This window comes from Protopterus annectens, chromosome 2.part1 (genome assembly GCF_019279795.1).
Source record: "Protopterus annectens isolate FY-2018-M chromosome 2.part1, PAN1.0, whole genome shotgun sequence".
NCBI classification, from domain to species: domain Eukaryota; kingdom Metazoa; phylum Chordata; order Ceratodontiformes; family Protopteridae; genus Protopterus; species Protopterus annectens.
In genome coordinates this window covers 331,018,643-331,036,797 of record NC_056729.1, presented here as the reverse complement: position 1 = coordinate 331,036,797, position 18,155 = coordinate 331,018,643, and the positions used below count along the sequence as shown (strand labels likewise).

The 18,155-nt window shown below is 41.1% G+C and overlaps 1 protein-coding gene across 1 annotated transcript in view; it reads left to right on the top strand.

Moving 5' to 3' along the window:
* SMIM20 (small integral membrane protein 20) overlaps nt 1-18,155 on the top strand; it is a 211,906-nt gene that overhangs the window by 40,494 nt on the left and 153,257 nt on the right. Inside the window, exon 2 of the mRNA XM_044062157.1 lies at nt 18,060-18,116. Within this exon, the coding sequence (XP_043918092.1) occupies nt 18,060-18,116 (57 nt within the window). The remainder of the gene's footprint in view (nt 1-18,059; nt 18,117-18,155) is intronic.

Below are 18,155 nucleotides of genomic sequence, written 5' to 3'. Positions count from 1 at the left end.
AGGTGGTAACTAACGATATAAAAAACAATTATAAATAAGTTGTTTAGTTTTTTCCATTTCGGAAACAGTATAACTGCAGCCACAAGAAACCTCCTCCAAGGTAATTTGATTGAAAACTAGAAATTGGGCATTTATAGATTTGGTATTGAATGCAAATGATGCGCCTCAGAAAACTGACATAGTACAGTATACAAAGTTTTGCATGTCACAAGGGAAAAATGAAAGTTCATCATTTTGACTTTAGTTTTGAGAGCGAGAAAAGAGTAACTGGAATAACATAAACATTTCAGAGTTACAGTGAGACAGAAATATCTGCCAAATAGCTACTACATGCTTTTCACAACGGCAAAAGGTTCAGTACCTAAAGACACCCATCTTACTGAAGAACCGAGCCAAAGACTGAACTCAGCGAGTTAAATTGTTCATTACAATGAAACACAGAACTTTGTGTGGTATATAAACTTAGAAGGGGACAATTTGCTGAAGGAAACAGATTCAACGCAAGAATGAGAATGACTTGTGCAGAGCAACTGAAGTAGTTTTGTCCTAATTAAAGCTCATAACAGAATCTGCTGTGTGCGAGATACAAAAACTGAAAATGAATAGGAGTCATGACAGGTTTAGGAAGCATAAAAAGAAATATCCTGCAACTTAAAAAAACACTGCAACTAAACAAATTTGAAGACGCAACGAAAATAACACTTTGCTAAAGCTGTAATATGATGAAAATAATTCTCAGTCAAAAAGGTTGCTTGTAAAAGAACCAAATGTGTTACTTGCCAACTCTATTTTCCTAAGAATGTGCACAGACGTAACAGTCTGCAAGAAAAAGGTACATACAGTATGTAACCAGAGATTAAGCTAGAAAGTCAGAAATCTGAGCAGAGAAGCTGAACACAACCAAATTGTGGCATTTTAGAAATCTGGGCAGAGAAGCTAAACATTTACAATCAAACTGTGGTGTTTTTATGCTACACATAGGCAAGTGTGCAGTGTCATATATGTTTACATATTAACAGCACTAAATTATGAAGCAGAATAAACAAGCCGACTTATGTAAATGTCTTACTTATTCTAATCATCATGCAGAAACAAGGTTTCGAAAATATTTACATGTGCACACTAGAATAAAAAATACAAGCATAGCTGTAGACAGGGAGAATAGCAGATACCATAGCAGATAAGAATCTCGTCAGAGTGACAACTTGCTTAAGGGCTACAGAGACTCAGTTAATGGTTTGGGCTGTTTGCCAGATTGCCACCAAATACAAGTATATCCTACAGGGTCAATAGTGGTGCTTGCTCCAAGGAAAAACACAATAGCGTCAAGGAGTTGAATTGCTGAGATGAATCACATTGACATCACATATGTTTAACAACAAGAGTACTCAATGGTTAAGCAGTTAGACCCGATATGTCTGACAGAGCTCAATTTTCCATTTAAATTCTCACATAGTCAGCCTTCTGTGCAGTCTAAATGCTCTCTCTCTGTTTCCATGAGTTTCTGTTTCAACATCCAATTTCTTCCCGCATGCCGATTACCTTTCCAGCTGCCTACAAGTGTCACACATGTGAGTGTGCATCATGCAATAGTCAGAAGGCATGGATGCAAACAATGCAAGCAGCCATACTAATAATGTTCTTCACACAGAGTATGGACAGTTGCTATGGAGAACATGGAGGCATTTGCTTAAAATAGACATAAGTGATGGTGTTGAAAATTGTAACTGTTTGTGATGCCTCTCCTACCTGAGGTAAAGCAAAACATTCTTTACATAAATTACGTTTCATTAGGTGTTTCCACAAGGAGTTGAGAAAATAAGAGTTGGGTACCGAACATCCTGACAGACTTGTCTAGACATTCTACACCAGCATCCGACAGTGTATGCAGCAGCTCAACACAATAACTGGTAGCATACAAAACCAGTCTACATGTCACCTCTACCAAGGCAAACAAACAGAACAGTACAGTACCTTCACCTGCTGAGCTGCTTTCTAACATACAGAATCTCAAGTGTCCCCAATGTCCAGGGATGTTGCGGATTTTACTTTTTTGCTCTGTACATCCTGAATTTGATGATGTTAAAAAAAACAAACAGTGGCACACCACAGACAAGAAACAGTGACAACAGTTTAGAGTTACAGTTTCCTTCAAAAAATAAATATCTATTCATGTCCTCACATTCTGTCAATTTCCAAGTCCATCCATCCACAACCCCCTTTTTCTGATTTTTGCACATGGGGTCAGGTGTCACTTCAACAGTGACAATCATCTAGAGCCAAGGTTTACACTGCCAGGTGGCTAGCTCTGTCCCTGTAGTTCTTTCACACCACACACTTGCACCCACACTACCACCTATGGCCAATTTAGAGTGCCCAATCCATCTACTGCATTGTCTTTGGAAGTGTGGGAGGAAAACTGAACATCCAGATGATACACAAGAGAACACAGGAAGGACACAAGGAGGACATGCTGACTCTGCACAGAAGGCACCCCAGCTGAGAGATGAACTGGGGAACCTCTTGCTATGAGGCAACACCACCATCTGCTGCATCACTATGCCGCCCATATTGTCAACTTTCCAAGGGAACACTACTAAACTTTATAAAGTATTCCTGATTTGAGGTCTTTGTTCCCGATTATTTTTGTCTTTGTCCCTGCCTGGTTCTGTAACCACAAATACTCTACAGAGTACTTTTTCTCTCAGCATCACTTAGAATATTATGTTTTTTTTAAGGAGGTGATACCCGTTTGGAAAGGTCAGACCATCTACAAACCATAAAGGTCATTTTTGCCACTAAGCAAAAAACAAAGTACCAGTAGCCTTGCCATGTACCTGAAATCAAGAGGTGGTCAGTAAAGGAAAGTACTGCTTCATGTACCCCTACGGTGTGTCATTTGATTTATACTAGACTCCTTAAAATTTACAGGAATAAATGTTTCAATGTAAAACATAGCTCTCAACCTTCTATTTCTAAAACGAAGAACACTACCTCTCATAATGTGGAACAAATGGACTTAAAATGGGGAACACTTACTACCAGCTTTCCAACAACTTCAGCTAAGAAGCTTACAGAATAAATATATGTTACTTTAAGCTTATACAATTATGCTTGGGAGTGAATTCAGTATTGTTTACCATGGTTATAAGCTAAAAATCGTAATACTGAATGTGAGGCAGAACCTTTCAATGTGAAAATGTGACGAACACAGACATTTAAAAGATCAAAATAAGGAGAGGCCCTCGTAGTAAGACACACCTGAGAGGTATGGAAAGGCGAAGATGCACACTACCCATCATGTTTGAACTAAGCAGGACACGCAGTCGATGACATGTTTAAATCAGAAGAATGGTGTTTAAATTCGCCACGCAAAACCCTTAGTATTTCTTAAACATTTACTTTAGCAAACTATAACCATAAGGGCACACTACATTATTCACAAAAACACCACCCACGGGCATTACACTGCAGCCTGCAGTTTCTTTGTATCCATTTACAGTACAAAGTAAGCAAAGCCTGCAATACCGATCTGACCAGTTTCGTTGCGTCTTCAGTTGACAAACAAAAGAATACAAAACATTTCAAATAAATACTCCGAAAAAAAAGAATTTTATTCAAATTAAACAAACGTCAATACTTCTAGATTCATAAAACCATATGAAACTATAAAACTTTTAAGAGTTGACAGAAAGCTAAAGTTCTCAAATTTACATGAATCCACTACGCCCGTATTCCAAAGCACACGCTAATCCAGTTTATAAACATACATCTATTGTGGCTGGAGATGGTGATAATTTGCCACCTCCCTAATATAGTTTCTTCAAAATATATTAATTTTACCTGAAGAGTCGTATTATTAGCCATGGGAACAGAATTTTCAGGACTTCCAAAATGATCAACACACAACTTGCTAAGCCAGCAAGTTATATAAATACACTTTCTTACAACAGAACATGTAAAACTATTTATTTTCTGTGTTTACATAGCTAAAAACTTAAGCTATAAAACAAAACAAAAACAGACTCCTGTCCCTTCCGTGTAAATATGTCGGATTTCGATGTGATGCATTATGGGACAGGCCCCGTATCCTTTCTTAAAGAAGAATGCCAAATTTTTTTTTATTGAAAGAAAATGAATCTCCTGGCCAGCCTGTTCCAGGGGGGTGCAAGTGCTCCCCCTTGCACCTGCCTGCGGGCGCCCTTGCCTGCACCCTAGTGGCAGGAATGTGCAGTTAGAACTTGTCTGAAGACTACAGGAACAGGGCTCAGTTTTGAGATTTTTTTACTGGTTAATTAGGTAATTTTGTTTAAAAGCCTTTTCTGATTGCTTGTAGTCATCTAAAGCTGTTTTAAGTGCATTTTTTACTGTTTTTGCCTTATCTTTAAAAAAAAAATGTTTCCTCGTTTCCCACCTTTCTAAGCTAGTATAGTCCAGTTTTCAGGCTAGTGCTGAATTCAGGGCAGTGTTGCAAGTTTCTGAGTTGCCCATACCTTAGTTCATAGATTCATACTAGGCTATCTGCCCTAGGGCATTTATAAGCCTAGCCAGAGTGTGTTTGGCTTTTGCCACCCATTTTAAATTAATTTTGCTATGCCCTTTTTCGTGGTTAGTATACTGTGCCTCTGTCTAACAGTGACACAGAAGTGATACCCGGGATAAACCTATGATCTCCCATCCACTTATCAAGATTCCTCTTGAAGAGAGTCAGTGAGGGACTCTGCCTAACCTGGACTGGGATTTTATTCCAGAGTGAAGGGAGCCTATGGGTTATGAATCTGACCCTCCAGCATGTCCTATTTATTTCAGTGCTGAGGTTCAAGTCTCTCGAACGCGTAGCTCGATGGGATTTGGATTTTCTGAGGTACAGCATGTCCATTAATTCCGGGTTGGACATGGCTTTATACATCAGGCACAGATCGCCTCTGAGCAGGCGGTATGCCACTTGAGTAGAGCTGGAGTTTCTTTAACCGGGCAGCATATGGCATCTGTTTGAGCCCTTTGATCCTATTGGTGAGGTACTTTTGAGGTCTTTCCATTTGTGGATAGAAGGAGGTTTCTCTGTTCACCTGTGAGAGAGGGAGCTTTGAGCAGCCATATGTCCCTGGAGGAGTGGCTCCAGCCCAGAAGTTAGTAGTTTATAGGCCATTTTGGGCTAATTTCCTTCTCTTTCATTTTCCTGCTGTAAAAACCGCGTTCGCACGGTTTTGCAGTGCCGGTTAGCTAGGGCTAAATTATTCCCGGCTCCACCAAGTCTCCTCTTCATTTTTTTCCTTGAAAGTAGTCTAACTTTCAACCTAAGCACTTAAAAAGCATCCTACAGTCCAGTACTTGCTCAGAACTAATAGCAAACTAATATACCCAGACACTTGATTGCCCAACAGGGCAAGGCACATTATTCACCCCTCACCAACCAAGCGACTAAGCAGCTCATCCTACTGTTCAGGAATGACGAAAGGGCAATTTTAGGTATACTCTCCAGTCCAGCTGATGAACCTGGGTATCCTGAGGCAATGTTACAACTGCCTTGTACACAGACAACCCTCTCCTCCTACCACAAAACATTAACACATGCGAGAGATGCAATTATATAGCTAAATTGGAGGCTAAGCTCTCCACCCAAGACTGGAACAGGCAGTCATGAGGAGAAGGTTAACACATGCACCACACCTCCAGCCTCACATAGACATACCAAACCAGCACTGGCAAAAAATGCACATAAATACACAAAATCATACTCTGAGGCTCTAAATAAAAACCTGCAAAAGCATCCGAGACCTCCAAAGCAGACACCTAAAACACTTGCACCTCCAGTCACAAACCAGACAACGCATAAAACAAAAGTCAGTGTGCCGCACAATGACAGCCCTTTGAAATAACATACCTAACACACTAGTAATAGGCAACTCTATAGTCAGGCACAATCATGTCCCACTCACTAGGCTGGACAAGGAGAAGGTTAGTTAGCTGCCTGTCAGGAGCCAGAATCCGCCACATAACACAAGCACTCGGGTCATTCCAGAACAAGTACAAATATGACTCTGTCATTGTTCATGTTGGTGTGAATGACCTGAGACGTACCAACCTGGATTACATGAAAAGAGACATGGAAGTGCTCTCTGATCATGTAGCCCAGGTGGGTATGACCCTGACTAGCATCCTGCCCTCACCAAGAATGATACCGTAGTATGAAGAAAAAGTGATCAATTTCAACAATGGGCTAAGCTTCTGGTGTCCTTCAAAGGGGATCCAGTGTCTGTCAGCCTGGGATGACATGCTCGACAAGACTTGTTGCTTTGCAAGAGACTGCTTGCACCTGTCACCCCTAGGCTTTCGAATACTGGCAAAGGCTCTTGCTGCTCCATAGTGCCTTTTTTAGGCAAGGCTCAAAAGTCAAACCCACCACTGTAAACAGCACAAATAAAAAAATGAGGGTTATGCTACTCAACGCCAGGAGTTTAAATCTCAAAATGCACGTGCTCTAAGCACTCCTCAGTATGGAGAATGTCGACATCTGTGCAGTAACTGAAACCTGGTTCAAGGCTCCACAGAGCACCCCAGCACTACCGGGCTACAACTCATACCGCACATTTCGGCCACAGAACATGGACCGAACACAAAAGGAGGGGGTGTATCCATATTCATCGAGGATACCCACACCTCCAGATTAGTGGCGCAGCATGCTGCCTCTGAGATCATCCATGTACAACTAACATCGGGCAAATCTGCAGTGCAAATTGTGGCCTGTACAGATCACCCTCCATGACCCAGGACCACCACTCCGCATTTCTGGAGACAGTGGAAAACATGAAGGTCCTACCGAACACCCTGATATTGGATGATTTCAATTACCCTACCATTAACTGGGAAAACTACTTAAGTACAAACTCCCAGGTCCAGCGCTTCCTGGAATTTATCATTTCAAATGCCCTGGATCAGCTGGTAAACTCCCCTACCAGAGGTGAAAACCTATCGGACCTGGTCATCATCAACCTGGGCGACAGGTGTTCCACACTGGAGGTCAACCCGTCACTGGTTTAGATCAGACCATAAACTAATCACTCTGGATGTCCACACCGCACCACCACCCCCAACCAAGGAAACCACAGTGAAAAACTTTTCTATAGCAAACTTCAGCTTACTTAAGACAGAGGTGGTAAGTTTCACAGCCCCCACGCTAAAGGATAACTGTGTCCAAGATGCAGGAACCTTTACAAATGCACTCTATGAGCACCTACAAGGATGCATGGATCATGCCATCCCTAGTAAAACCAAGACTCATTCCCCTAAGAGAAGGAAACCAGTTTGGTGGACCCCTGCAATAAACAGGCTATACAATAGGAGAAAACGAGTTCAGAAAAAAAGCAAATCCCAAGAAGGAAAGACTTCCCTTATCAGTAAGAAACTAAGGTCCCTCATAACATCATCCAAGGATAACTTCGAAAGAAAAATAGCCAAGGATTCGAAAGATAACCACAAATCCTTCTTTAGCTATGTCAAGAATCTAAGTGGCAACTCGCAGATATGCTCTGAGCTAGTGCAAATTAGCACAAAATACACAAACTACTGATATTGCCAACATCCTGGCAGATAGATTCAGTGCAAAACTTCACCCCCCTCTCACCCCCAAAAGGGCCCACAACAATACCAGAAAAGTGTAGTGTCCCGGAAATCAGACGCACAAGTGAAAACAGCCCTTTCAAACGCCAAAAGCACAGAGTCAGTGGGGCCAGATGGCGTCCCAGGCTGCGTCTTGCATGAACTACAGAACGAACTAACCCCCCACCTAAACACACTGTTCAACCTCCGCCTCTCCGCAGGCTATGTGCCCATAGAAAGGCGCACAGCAACGGTTATTCCGCTCCACAAAGGAGGGGCTACAACTGACCCTGGTAACTATCACCCCATAAGCCTGACTAGCCTGGTCTGCAAGGCTATGGAGCACATCATCATAGAACTCCTTAACAAAGACATTGAGAACCTCCAAACACCTGACCCAGTTCGGCTTTAAGGGCAGATCATGCCTACTAAACCTGGTTGACTTCTTCGAGACAGTCACCAAGGCCATAGATGAGGGGAAGGTGGCTCACACAGCCTACCTTGACCTCGCCAAGGCTTTTGACACCATTCCCCACTCAGGGAATTATAGAAAAACTCGCCAGCCTGAACATAAACCCCTACGTCATGAGATGGGTTGCCAACTGGCTTACAGACGGAACTCACACGGTAAGAATAGTGGGCTCCAGGTCCGACTCAAAACAAGTCACAAGTGGTGTCCCACAAGGCTCGGTCTTGGGATCCCTACTGTTCGGCATATACTTCTCAGAAGTACAGGCAAACACAGGAGGACTATGGCTAACAAAGTTTGCCGATGGCTGCAAACTGGGAGCCATAATTGACTCTCTGGCTGACATGGACATTCTCGAAAAGGGCCTTACTGAGACGGATACCTGGTGTCAAAGTCATGATCTCAAGCTAAATGCCAAAAAATGCATAGTCATCCCATTTGGGAAAAACAAAACGCCCATGAATTACCACATAGGTGGCAGCCCCCTTAATACAGAAGAGGTAATAAGAGATCTGTGGACCCAGGTAGATAGTAATCTCTCCTTTGACAATCATATTGCCAAAGTAGTTAGGAAATCCTTCTATGTAGCCCATCTAATTACTAAAAGGTTCGCATCTAGAAATAGAGGTTATACTGACCCTCTACTCATCACTCATCAGACCCATCATAGAGTACAATGCCCCATTTGGGATGTACCTCACAAAATACTTCCAATAGCTGGAAAGACCACAAAAGTACCTCACCAAGAGGATTACTGGTCTCGAACATATGTCCTATGCAGTCCGACTGGAAAAACTCCAGCTGTACTCAGTGGCATATCGCTTACTCAGAGGTAATCTCTGCCTGACTAACAAAGCCATGTCCAACCCAGAATTGATGGACATGCTCCACCTAAAGAAATCCAAGTCACTGCGAGCCACACGCTCTAGTGAGCTAAACCTCGCCACAACAATAAATAGAACATGCTGGAGGGATAGATTCCTGTCACAGACTTCCCCCATGCTTTGGAACAAAATTCCTAACTACATTAGGCAGAACCCCTCACTAATGCTCTTCAAGAGAAACCTTGACGAGTGGATGGGTAACAGAAAATACACTCCTGAGATCACTTCATTGGCACTTCTTGACAGAGGCTCAGTTAATCAATGGGGTGGTGAAAGCTGACGCACACTGGCTAGGCTTATAAATGCCCTCGGGCAGATGGCCTACTACCTACCTAAGAACTTATATTTCCATGCTGCATGCATGTTTGTATTCTCAAAGGTGAGTAGTGGTTCCAGGGAGAGCAGTTTTTTACTTAAATGCCTAGCATTGATTAGCAGTAACTTTAGGTAGTCATGAGTGATTTTTATGTTGGAGGGTTTAACATCTTGGCACAGCCTAAAAAAACGCTATGGGGATAGATAGTTTTTGCCATTATCTAGAAGCCAAGTGGTGACAAATGTAAAGTGTTGTGGTTTGTTGTTCATGTCTCTCCAGGCTGACAGATATTGGATCCCTTTGTTGCGACACCAGAAAATAAGCCAATTGTTTGAATTCAGTCATTTTTGCTGATACTGTGGCATCTTCATTGGTGAAGGTAGTATGCTACTTGGGGCTATCATACCCACCAGACAGGCACATTCAGAGTTCCATCTTGTCTGTCTTCATATAGTTGGGTGAGGTATGTCCTTAGGTTGTTTTACGCCCACGTGGACTATGGCCATGTCATACTGGTACTTGTGGTTTTAAACACCTAAGTGCATACTTTATCTGAATGTTCCTGGCGCCAGACAGATCATTGTGATCTTCTCTTTAGCCTGGTAAGAGGGATATCAGTATGTCGTACAATGGAATCCCCACTAACTAGAATGTTTGGCTGTGTGGTGTATTGCCTTATGAGCTTGGAAGCTAGGCTGCTATGATTTTCAGAGTTGCTGTGTTTTTTGTGTGTGTGTGCAGGACCACATTGAGAGATGCTTTTAGGAGGTCTTGGAGGTATGGGTAGACTTGCATGTAAATACCTCCACATAGAGGGGTCTTTGTGTTTGTTCCTTAATGTTGGTAGGGAGTGTTTTTAGTGTAATGCTGACAACCTGGTTTGCATTTTTTGTGTGTACGTTGGAGAACTTTGCCTCCAGTGACACTGTGTCGATCTGTTTTAAAATTTTAAATGGTTGTCAGTGAACATGAGGCAGCTACTGCACTGCCTCAGGATGACCATATCCACCAGGCCAGCAACACAGATGACTAGGAAATGACTATCCATTATAGCAGATAAAAGGTAGATGGGAAGGAGTAGGGAGAGTCGCTTAAAGGTCTAAGTGGGAGTGTTTAGTAGAATACTCTTAAGATGACCCATGGTGGTGCTGCCTTATGCGGAAAGTGGCAACTCTTTGAGAAGCTGTGAACTGTGGGAAACTATGGAAAGTATTTCCTATACAGGATTTTAAACTGGAGAGGCTTGGTTATATACAAGGCACCGGTAACCATGTATGTGAGAAGCATTTTTATACCAGCAGGATGAAGGACGTTTATACATTTAAGCCCTCAAGCCAATCAGATAAACATACAATAAGCCTTCCATCAGCAGTTCCCCACTCAGATGGGTTGAGTCAGCCCTCTTCTCTCACCAGAGTGCAGAAGAAAACCCTCTTAATGTAAAATGAACTGGTTTTGAGCTCAAATGCTTTCCAACAAAAGGCAGAACTACTGCAGTATTAGCAATCTTTGGAAATAAGGCCACAAACTTCTACAAACACAGAAAAAGTTTGCAAAACTTAGAAATATTTTGGTAAACTCAGAACAGCGTTTGCAGTTTCAAAGGAGGTTAGGAAATATCAGAATACTGTTGGTACAACCCAAGAGGAGTACAGTAACAAACAAATGGCATTTCTTTAACAAGTGCAGGCTGAAAAGCTGAAATGCAACCAAATTGATAAATGCAGCACATCAGTGCTAAAATAGCACTGAGATAGCTAGAGCAAGTGCAAAAAAAAAAAAAAAAACACAAAAAACCTTGTATCAGCTTTGTACGTCCACATATGGATTTAGATGCAAACCAAGGTCTTGTAGTCACAGGCGTCCAAGCGAGGCACATGGAAGCTTCGAATAAATGGTATCCAGGCATGACATGGGGAAGATTTGAATAAATGAGCACATTCTCACATAAATGTAAATGATAGAACCAATGCCTGTAAGTCAAAGGAAAAAAGGCTTCTTTTCAAAGAAAGAGGCCTCTTGGAAACAATACTAGATCTTTCATTTCTAAACCTGTTGGTGAAAATACCAACATTCAAAATGTTGACTTTACAGAACCTGTTACGTCCTCATTCTTGTGTGTTTATGTGGTAAGCATCTTTCAAATCTAGTGTTGCTACCACATTCCCATAGCCACAGGCTTTAGGAGAGTTTGAGATTCAGTTTGTATCAATTCTCTGCATTATCCTTTTGGATTGCTCCAAGGATATTAATGGCATACCCTGCTCCCATCCTAGCTTATTGCAGACGGCATTCACATATTTCTTTACTTAGATGACTTGTTTGGGTAGACTCGCAAAGATATCGAGTCATTAACATGACTTATGTCTCTTATTACAAATCTGGATTTCCAGATAAATGTTGCATCACTGTCTCACTTCTGTTCAAAAGGCCTTTTCAGTTTCGGACTTCTGTAAGGGAATTTCTCAGGATCCTATGGTTCTTAGCATCTGTGATTCCTCTAGTTAGGTTGACACGAGAAACATGCAGTGGTTTCAACATGGACCTACCATTTACATCCTCTGGAACATTAAATTCTAGTTTTGGACTTTCTACGAAAAAAAAGAGCTGTATTGGCAGAGACGGTAATTTCAGCTGAACCTGGTCTACCTGTCTTACTTCAAACCAATCTCTCACCACAGGCACTTTGGATTTTGCTTGGGGAGCAGTTTTCATGAGTGAAGGTGCAAGGCCTTTGCAGTCACTTAGGTTGATGAAACCACATTAATGTAAAGGACATATTGACTGTGATCCATGCCTTAATTTCTCTATCACCTATAATCACCAGGACCTTTTCAAGGGATTACAGACAATACCACAGTAATGTGGTACACAAACGAGCAGGGAGATACAGGATTGTACCCCCTATTCGGGCTGGCTGTGATATCTTAAAAGATAGCTTTTCAGCATTCATTAACCCTCCAAGTATCTTATATTCTGTCAGAACAAAACAGTGATGAGCTGAACAATACCAGGATAGGCCCTCACAAATGGGAATTGAGCCTTACAGGAACTGATCTAGTTGTGAGAAACACTTCTAGTAGGTCTGTTTACCTCCTCTCAAAACAAGCAGCTAAACAAATTTTGCTTCAGGGCTACTTGCAAGCAAGCGTAAAAAAACATGCATTTTCATTCCCTTGGAAGGGAGTGTTGCTTAGTTTTCCCACCCTTTCCACTGATATCTACAGTAATTCTGAAGGTTGAGAATAATTCCCCAAAAATCCAGTGTGGTCCACAACATTGGTTCTTCCTTCTTGTGAAACTGGTCAAGAGCAGTTGCCACAAGCTTCATCACAGACTGGAGGAGTTTGATGCACCTTAATCTTAAACACCTTCAACTAACTGCTTAGATTCATTTTTTTGGACGGCACAGTGGTGCAGCGGTAGCATTGTCGCCTCTCAACAAAAAGTTCTCTGGTTTGATTCTCGACTGGAGTGCCTTCTTCGCAGAGTCTGCATGTCCTCCATGTGGTCGTGTGGGTTTTCTCTGGGTGCTCCAGTTTTCTCCCACGTTTCAACGACATGCGTCTTAAGAGTGTTTCTCCCTGGGCCTCTGCTTAAAATTGGATTTATTCCAGGTTGGACTTTCCTGGTAAACAAATGTTAAATAAATAAAATTAAATTTTTTATACCTTTTTGAGCACTTAATTTTTGAGGACTTGGAACGAGTAATACAGGACACAAGAAAGCCTACTAATAGAAAATCATATATTGGTAAGTAGAAGTTATTTTATAGATGGTGCATTGCCAGTAACCAGGGGCCCAACAGGGTTTTTTTTTTTTTTTTTTTTTTTTAACCACTGGTGCTCAAATATTTGTGAGAGTTACTTTCCTTTGGCCTCTCTTATTCCTTTGTAGAAGTTTATCTTAAGGCCATATTGGCAAGTCTGCCCATGGATCCTCCTCTTTCTGTCTTTTCTGTTTATGGTAAAACAGTTATTGAAATGCGTTTTACACCTGAGACTTCCTCTCAATGCTGCAGAAGTTGAATGTGCCACCGGTTGAACCTGCCCCTCAAGTTGATTTAAGATTGCTGACTTGGAAAACTGTACTCCTCATTGCTCTAACATCTGCGAGAAGAATGCCAGAGTTGCAAGCTCTCATGGTGGGCTATTTTTACAGGGGGATAGGGCTTCTCTTAAGAACAAACCTCTCATTCATGCCCATATTGGTTACAGATGGTTTGATTTCAGTTTTCTACCCAAAACCTAAAAAAAAACAGGGCGAAAGGATTATGTCTTCTCTAAACATGTATAGGCAGCTCCGGTACTTTTTTACTTGTCTCAGGTGCTATCTTGACCGAACTTAGTCCTTTAGAAAAGCTGATCAGATATTTATTTTTTATCAAGGGGCAAATAAGTGGCATCCTGTGTCTAAACAGACAGTTTCCAAATGGCTGTCCTCCGCTATTGCTTTTGTTGTTCCCACCATGCCAAATTCATTGCAGGCACTATCAAGGCACATTCTGTTAGCACCTTGTCTTTGGTAGCATACTGGAGAGATGTGGACTCTAGAAGCATTCTGGAGGCAACTACATGGTCCACTGTACGGACCTTTACATAGCACTTCAAACTGGATTCCTTTTCAAGGTCCAGGGTGAGCTTTGCTAGGACCATTCTCAATGGGCTTCTGGATCTGGATCTTTTCTTATTGCAGGTTGGACAGGTTTTGGAAATCAACCCATATAGCCTAAAGCCTAATGCAGCAGTGGGGATGATAAACCTAGTACAGTTGTGTAAGTTGTTCTTACCCTTAACAGTAGATGTTTGAATTACTGCTGCAGTAGCTGCACCCACCCTCTCTCCCTCTACTCTTGTTCATAAATTAGTTGTGTGTCTATTTTGTTTCTTTTAGAATTTTGGTTCAGGATTGTTGGGCTACTGCAGCAGTGAGGAATTTGAACATCTGTTGTGGATAAATGCAGCTTGCAGAACTGTACTTTTCTATCTCATTAGAATAAAATGTGTGTTTTTATTCATTCTCATAACATGCATAACAATAACACCCCACATAATTTGAGATGTATTATACCTTCTCTAAAGCCCCCCCCCCCCCCCCCCCCACACACACACACACACACTTTACACATTTCACACTGTATTAAGTTTTACTTGCCTCTTCATGTTAGGCATATGTGTGTGCATGCTTTGGTTAACCACCTGCACCATTTGTCACCTTTTCTTTTGTAGTCTATAATTCCTTTCTTCTGGTGAGACCATGCCTGGGCTCACAAAATCAACAGGCATGTCTTCTGCTGTGTTGCATAATACTGCTGTTCTCTCTACATAGGTACTTGTAGGGAGCTCCATCCACCAGCTGTTTTACCCTATCACCATATATTTGCATATGTGTATTGCTTCATTCTTGGCTCTCAACGCATCGCTTCTAAGTAACTGAGCATTGCATGATGCATTAGAATTGCTGTTAGTCCTGCTTGTCTTAAATGTCAGGCTGCTGAAATCAGAACTTTTCATTTCAAATAAATCTGTGGTGCAAAATCCTCTACTATTTTAATTCTACAGCCACTCATCACAAAGCTCTTCCACTGTACCTGCAGTCTTTATAACCCATTCCTTCAGCCTATAACTGTGGTATTTCACAATTAAGTCTGTCACTGTTGAGCATTTCCAGAAAATTTGTCAACTTTGTGTGCTCTTTTTAACAAAATGCATTCGCTTACTTGACATATGCATCAACTGTCCTGTATATTTTACTGTTTTCTTTTCTCTTCACGTGTTCCTTCAGCCTGACGACTGTTGAGATATTCTGTGTGTGCTCTGCAGCAAGTTTTAAAGTTTCTATACATGCTTGCAACTTTTTAATCTCATTTACTTGTTAACTGACATTTTGCACCATACAGTCAAACTTTTGCTGCCATTTTGTTTTCCCTAAAGTAATTTATCTCCAGTTGCACGGTCATTAGCTCATTGGTACTTTCCAACATGCTGCAGGTCTTGTCTAACTTTCCTTCTATTTTGGTGATTTTAGAAGCTCCACACAGATAATTTAGCATTCTAATCCTCTTTAAACACAGGTATGGGTCATTTAATCCTGTAAACTTGATAGATAAATGTTTGTCATGTACCAGGTGCAGAGCTGCTGAGCTAAGCAGCTGTTTTGTATGATGGCTCACATGGCATGTCTCAAGCACAAGGAGAATTGTTGCTGTTATGGACGTTTGGGGGCAAACTGTTATTGAGATCAGCAGCAACAGTGTTTTCACTGGGTACCATCAGTGGGTAAGAGTGCTTGCTTAACTTGCTAGGCAGATACAGATAAAAATATACAGTTTCATCAGATGATCAGGAGTGTAGATGGTAGATGGGTAAGTTTGCTGGCATAATACTGAATCCAAGCTGCTAGATATTAAAAAGGGTTTGATTTGTAGTTCTCCTTTTTTGTCCAGATGTGTGGAAAATCGAGCAACATTCAGCAACCTAGAAGAATAGAGTGCTAAGCCATGCTGCTCTTCTCAATGTATAGCCAAAGGAATCCTGCTAAGGATGAATTAGTCTGTAGACTTAACTTTAGGAAGGGAGGTTGGTATAATGGTTGAGGTGTTTACACAAAGTGCAGGGTTTGATTCTCACATGGGGAAATTGGCTAGGCTTAAATGGCTCACTAAGACAGTTGCCTTCATAATAATCCTATGAACAGCCCATAACAGATGGTTAATGTGCTTACTCTTACCAGGAACAAAATACAGTTCCATCTCTGGTCCAAGTAAGCTGATACTGGTAGTCGCCTCAGGATTTTCTCAGGTCCCAAATGTTAAAAAAGGTTAATTTTAACTCTTTCTTTTTCTTTGCTTCATCAGTTGTGCAAGGTAGTGCAGCACTCAGCAGCCCCACAAAGTAGAGAGCTGAGCCGTAACTTTCTTCTGATTGTGTAACAGATGGGCTCCTGCAAAAGCATGTGTCTGCCAGTCAGCAAACTAGCCCAAGAGTAATCCACAGTAGAACTAGGATAATTTTTCTAATGCCCCTGCCTTCATTAAGAGCAGTCAGCAAACACATCCAAGTAAGCAGTCACTGTGGCTACCTTGGGCATTTCTCAAACCCCAGATGCTAAAAACAGTTGTCATAGTTCCTCTTTCTCCTCTCTCTGCCCAGTGTTGTACAGGGTAGTACAGCGTTTTAGTAACTCTGCATTATAGAAACTGAGAGTCATTCTCAAGAACAGGTAATGTCAGATGACAGTGATTCCGGTTGCTTCTTATCAGCTAAAATGGATTTAGTTTCTCAGTTTCACCAAGCCCCTTTATTTTTCCTTTTTTATCACATATTGTTTCTTTCTTCGCCTCTGAAAGAGCTCATTTGGATCTGCACTTCAAAATTAAGTATAGCTTCTTCAGTTTCATCAGTGGCCAGACATCTTTTTCAAGTAATTTACATTTTGTTCTTGATGTCCCTCTACTAAGATCATTTAATAAGGTCCTATAGTAAGAGGTTTTAGTGTCAGCCAAGGCTGTGAATCTTTTCCAGCATCTCGGGTCCTTTAGTAGTCTGCAGCTTTTTGAGAGTGTCATTAGCTATTACTCCGTTAACACCCTTTTAGCTGCCCATTTTTAGGTTCCACGTGGGTTAGGATTCTAAACTTTTGATAACACAAAGATTCTAATGTCTTTCTGTTTGGCACATTCTTTTCTTTGCCTTGCAGTGAAGGACCTAATTCCTTCTTGGGGTTTCTGTTTTACATTTGAAGAATTTGCTTTGCCTCCTGTTTAATGAGGACATGTTTTCCAGTAGGTGATACTTTTTTCAGAAGGATTTCTAATCTACAGGCGTTATCAGTAGCACTTCCTTCCTTTCTTACGTCTTTGAAAAGAGTTTGTATACTCCTCTCTGTCATGCCTAGACTGGCTACTTAGATTTAATTATACTAAGATTTAATTATACTATCAGTTCATCTTCTTTTTTTTTTTTTTTTTTTTTTTTTTAATTTATTTTTTATTTTTTACACAGCACTGCAGCTGTGGAGAATATTTGCATTAATGATAGATGTACTGTTACATTATTTTAGGTACTTGATAGACAGGGTGGCATCCAAAAGAAAGGATGAACCAGCTTTGTTCCCTTCATGAAGGGACTTGAAGGCAGGATTATTAAACCCTCTCTATGTGGTTTCAAATTTAATTTTTAGTATGAAAAGTCTTCAAAACACAAGTTATTCCTCTAGTCCTGGCTACATCCACAACCTTTTTTCTGCAATACTTCCCTGGATGACGTTTGTATAACCACTACCTAATGTAGTCAAACATCTTCACAGAACATTACCGGTTGGTCCTAATCGCTTTGATTCCTTCCTTTAGAGCCATGGTTATTTAAAGGAATGTCTTTTAGGACATTTACCCAGAAGATGTTGAACAAGTCCTCAGTCCTGACTGCTCTGCAGCTGGAAGTCTACAAAGTTTGATACAGAAGTTGTGGATACTCTCCATAATAGTGGATCTGTAAAGCATCCTGCCCTCCATTCCCCTTCCTTCAGTTATTTCTCTTTCATTTGGTCAGAACTGGAGTATAAAACCTGTACACTGTATTATGAGAATCTGGGCAGGGTTTAGCATCAGTTCTTATAGGTTCTGCAGCAGGAGCTCTGCTGACAGATCTAGCATTTATGGTGAGTATCCTTAACTTTGATTTTTCATTACCTCTGCAGCTTTATTGTTTGAAATAAGTATGTTTTGTGTTTGTGTTCTGTTTATTTAGGGGCAAGATGTAGGTCATATTATAATAATTTTGTCTGTTAACAGAAAATGAACAGAAAAAAAATCGAGCAGGGATAAAACAAGAGGATGTTCAACCACCAGGTAGGACTTTTACAAATCACCTTTTTGTATCGTCTCTGA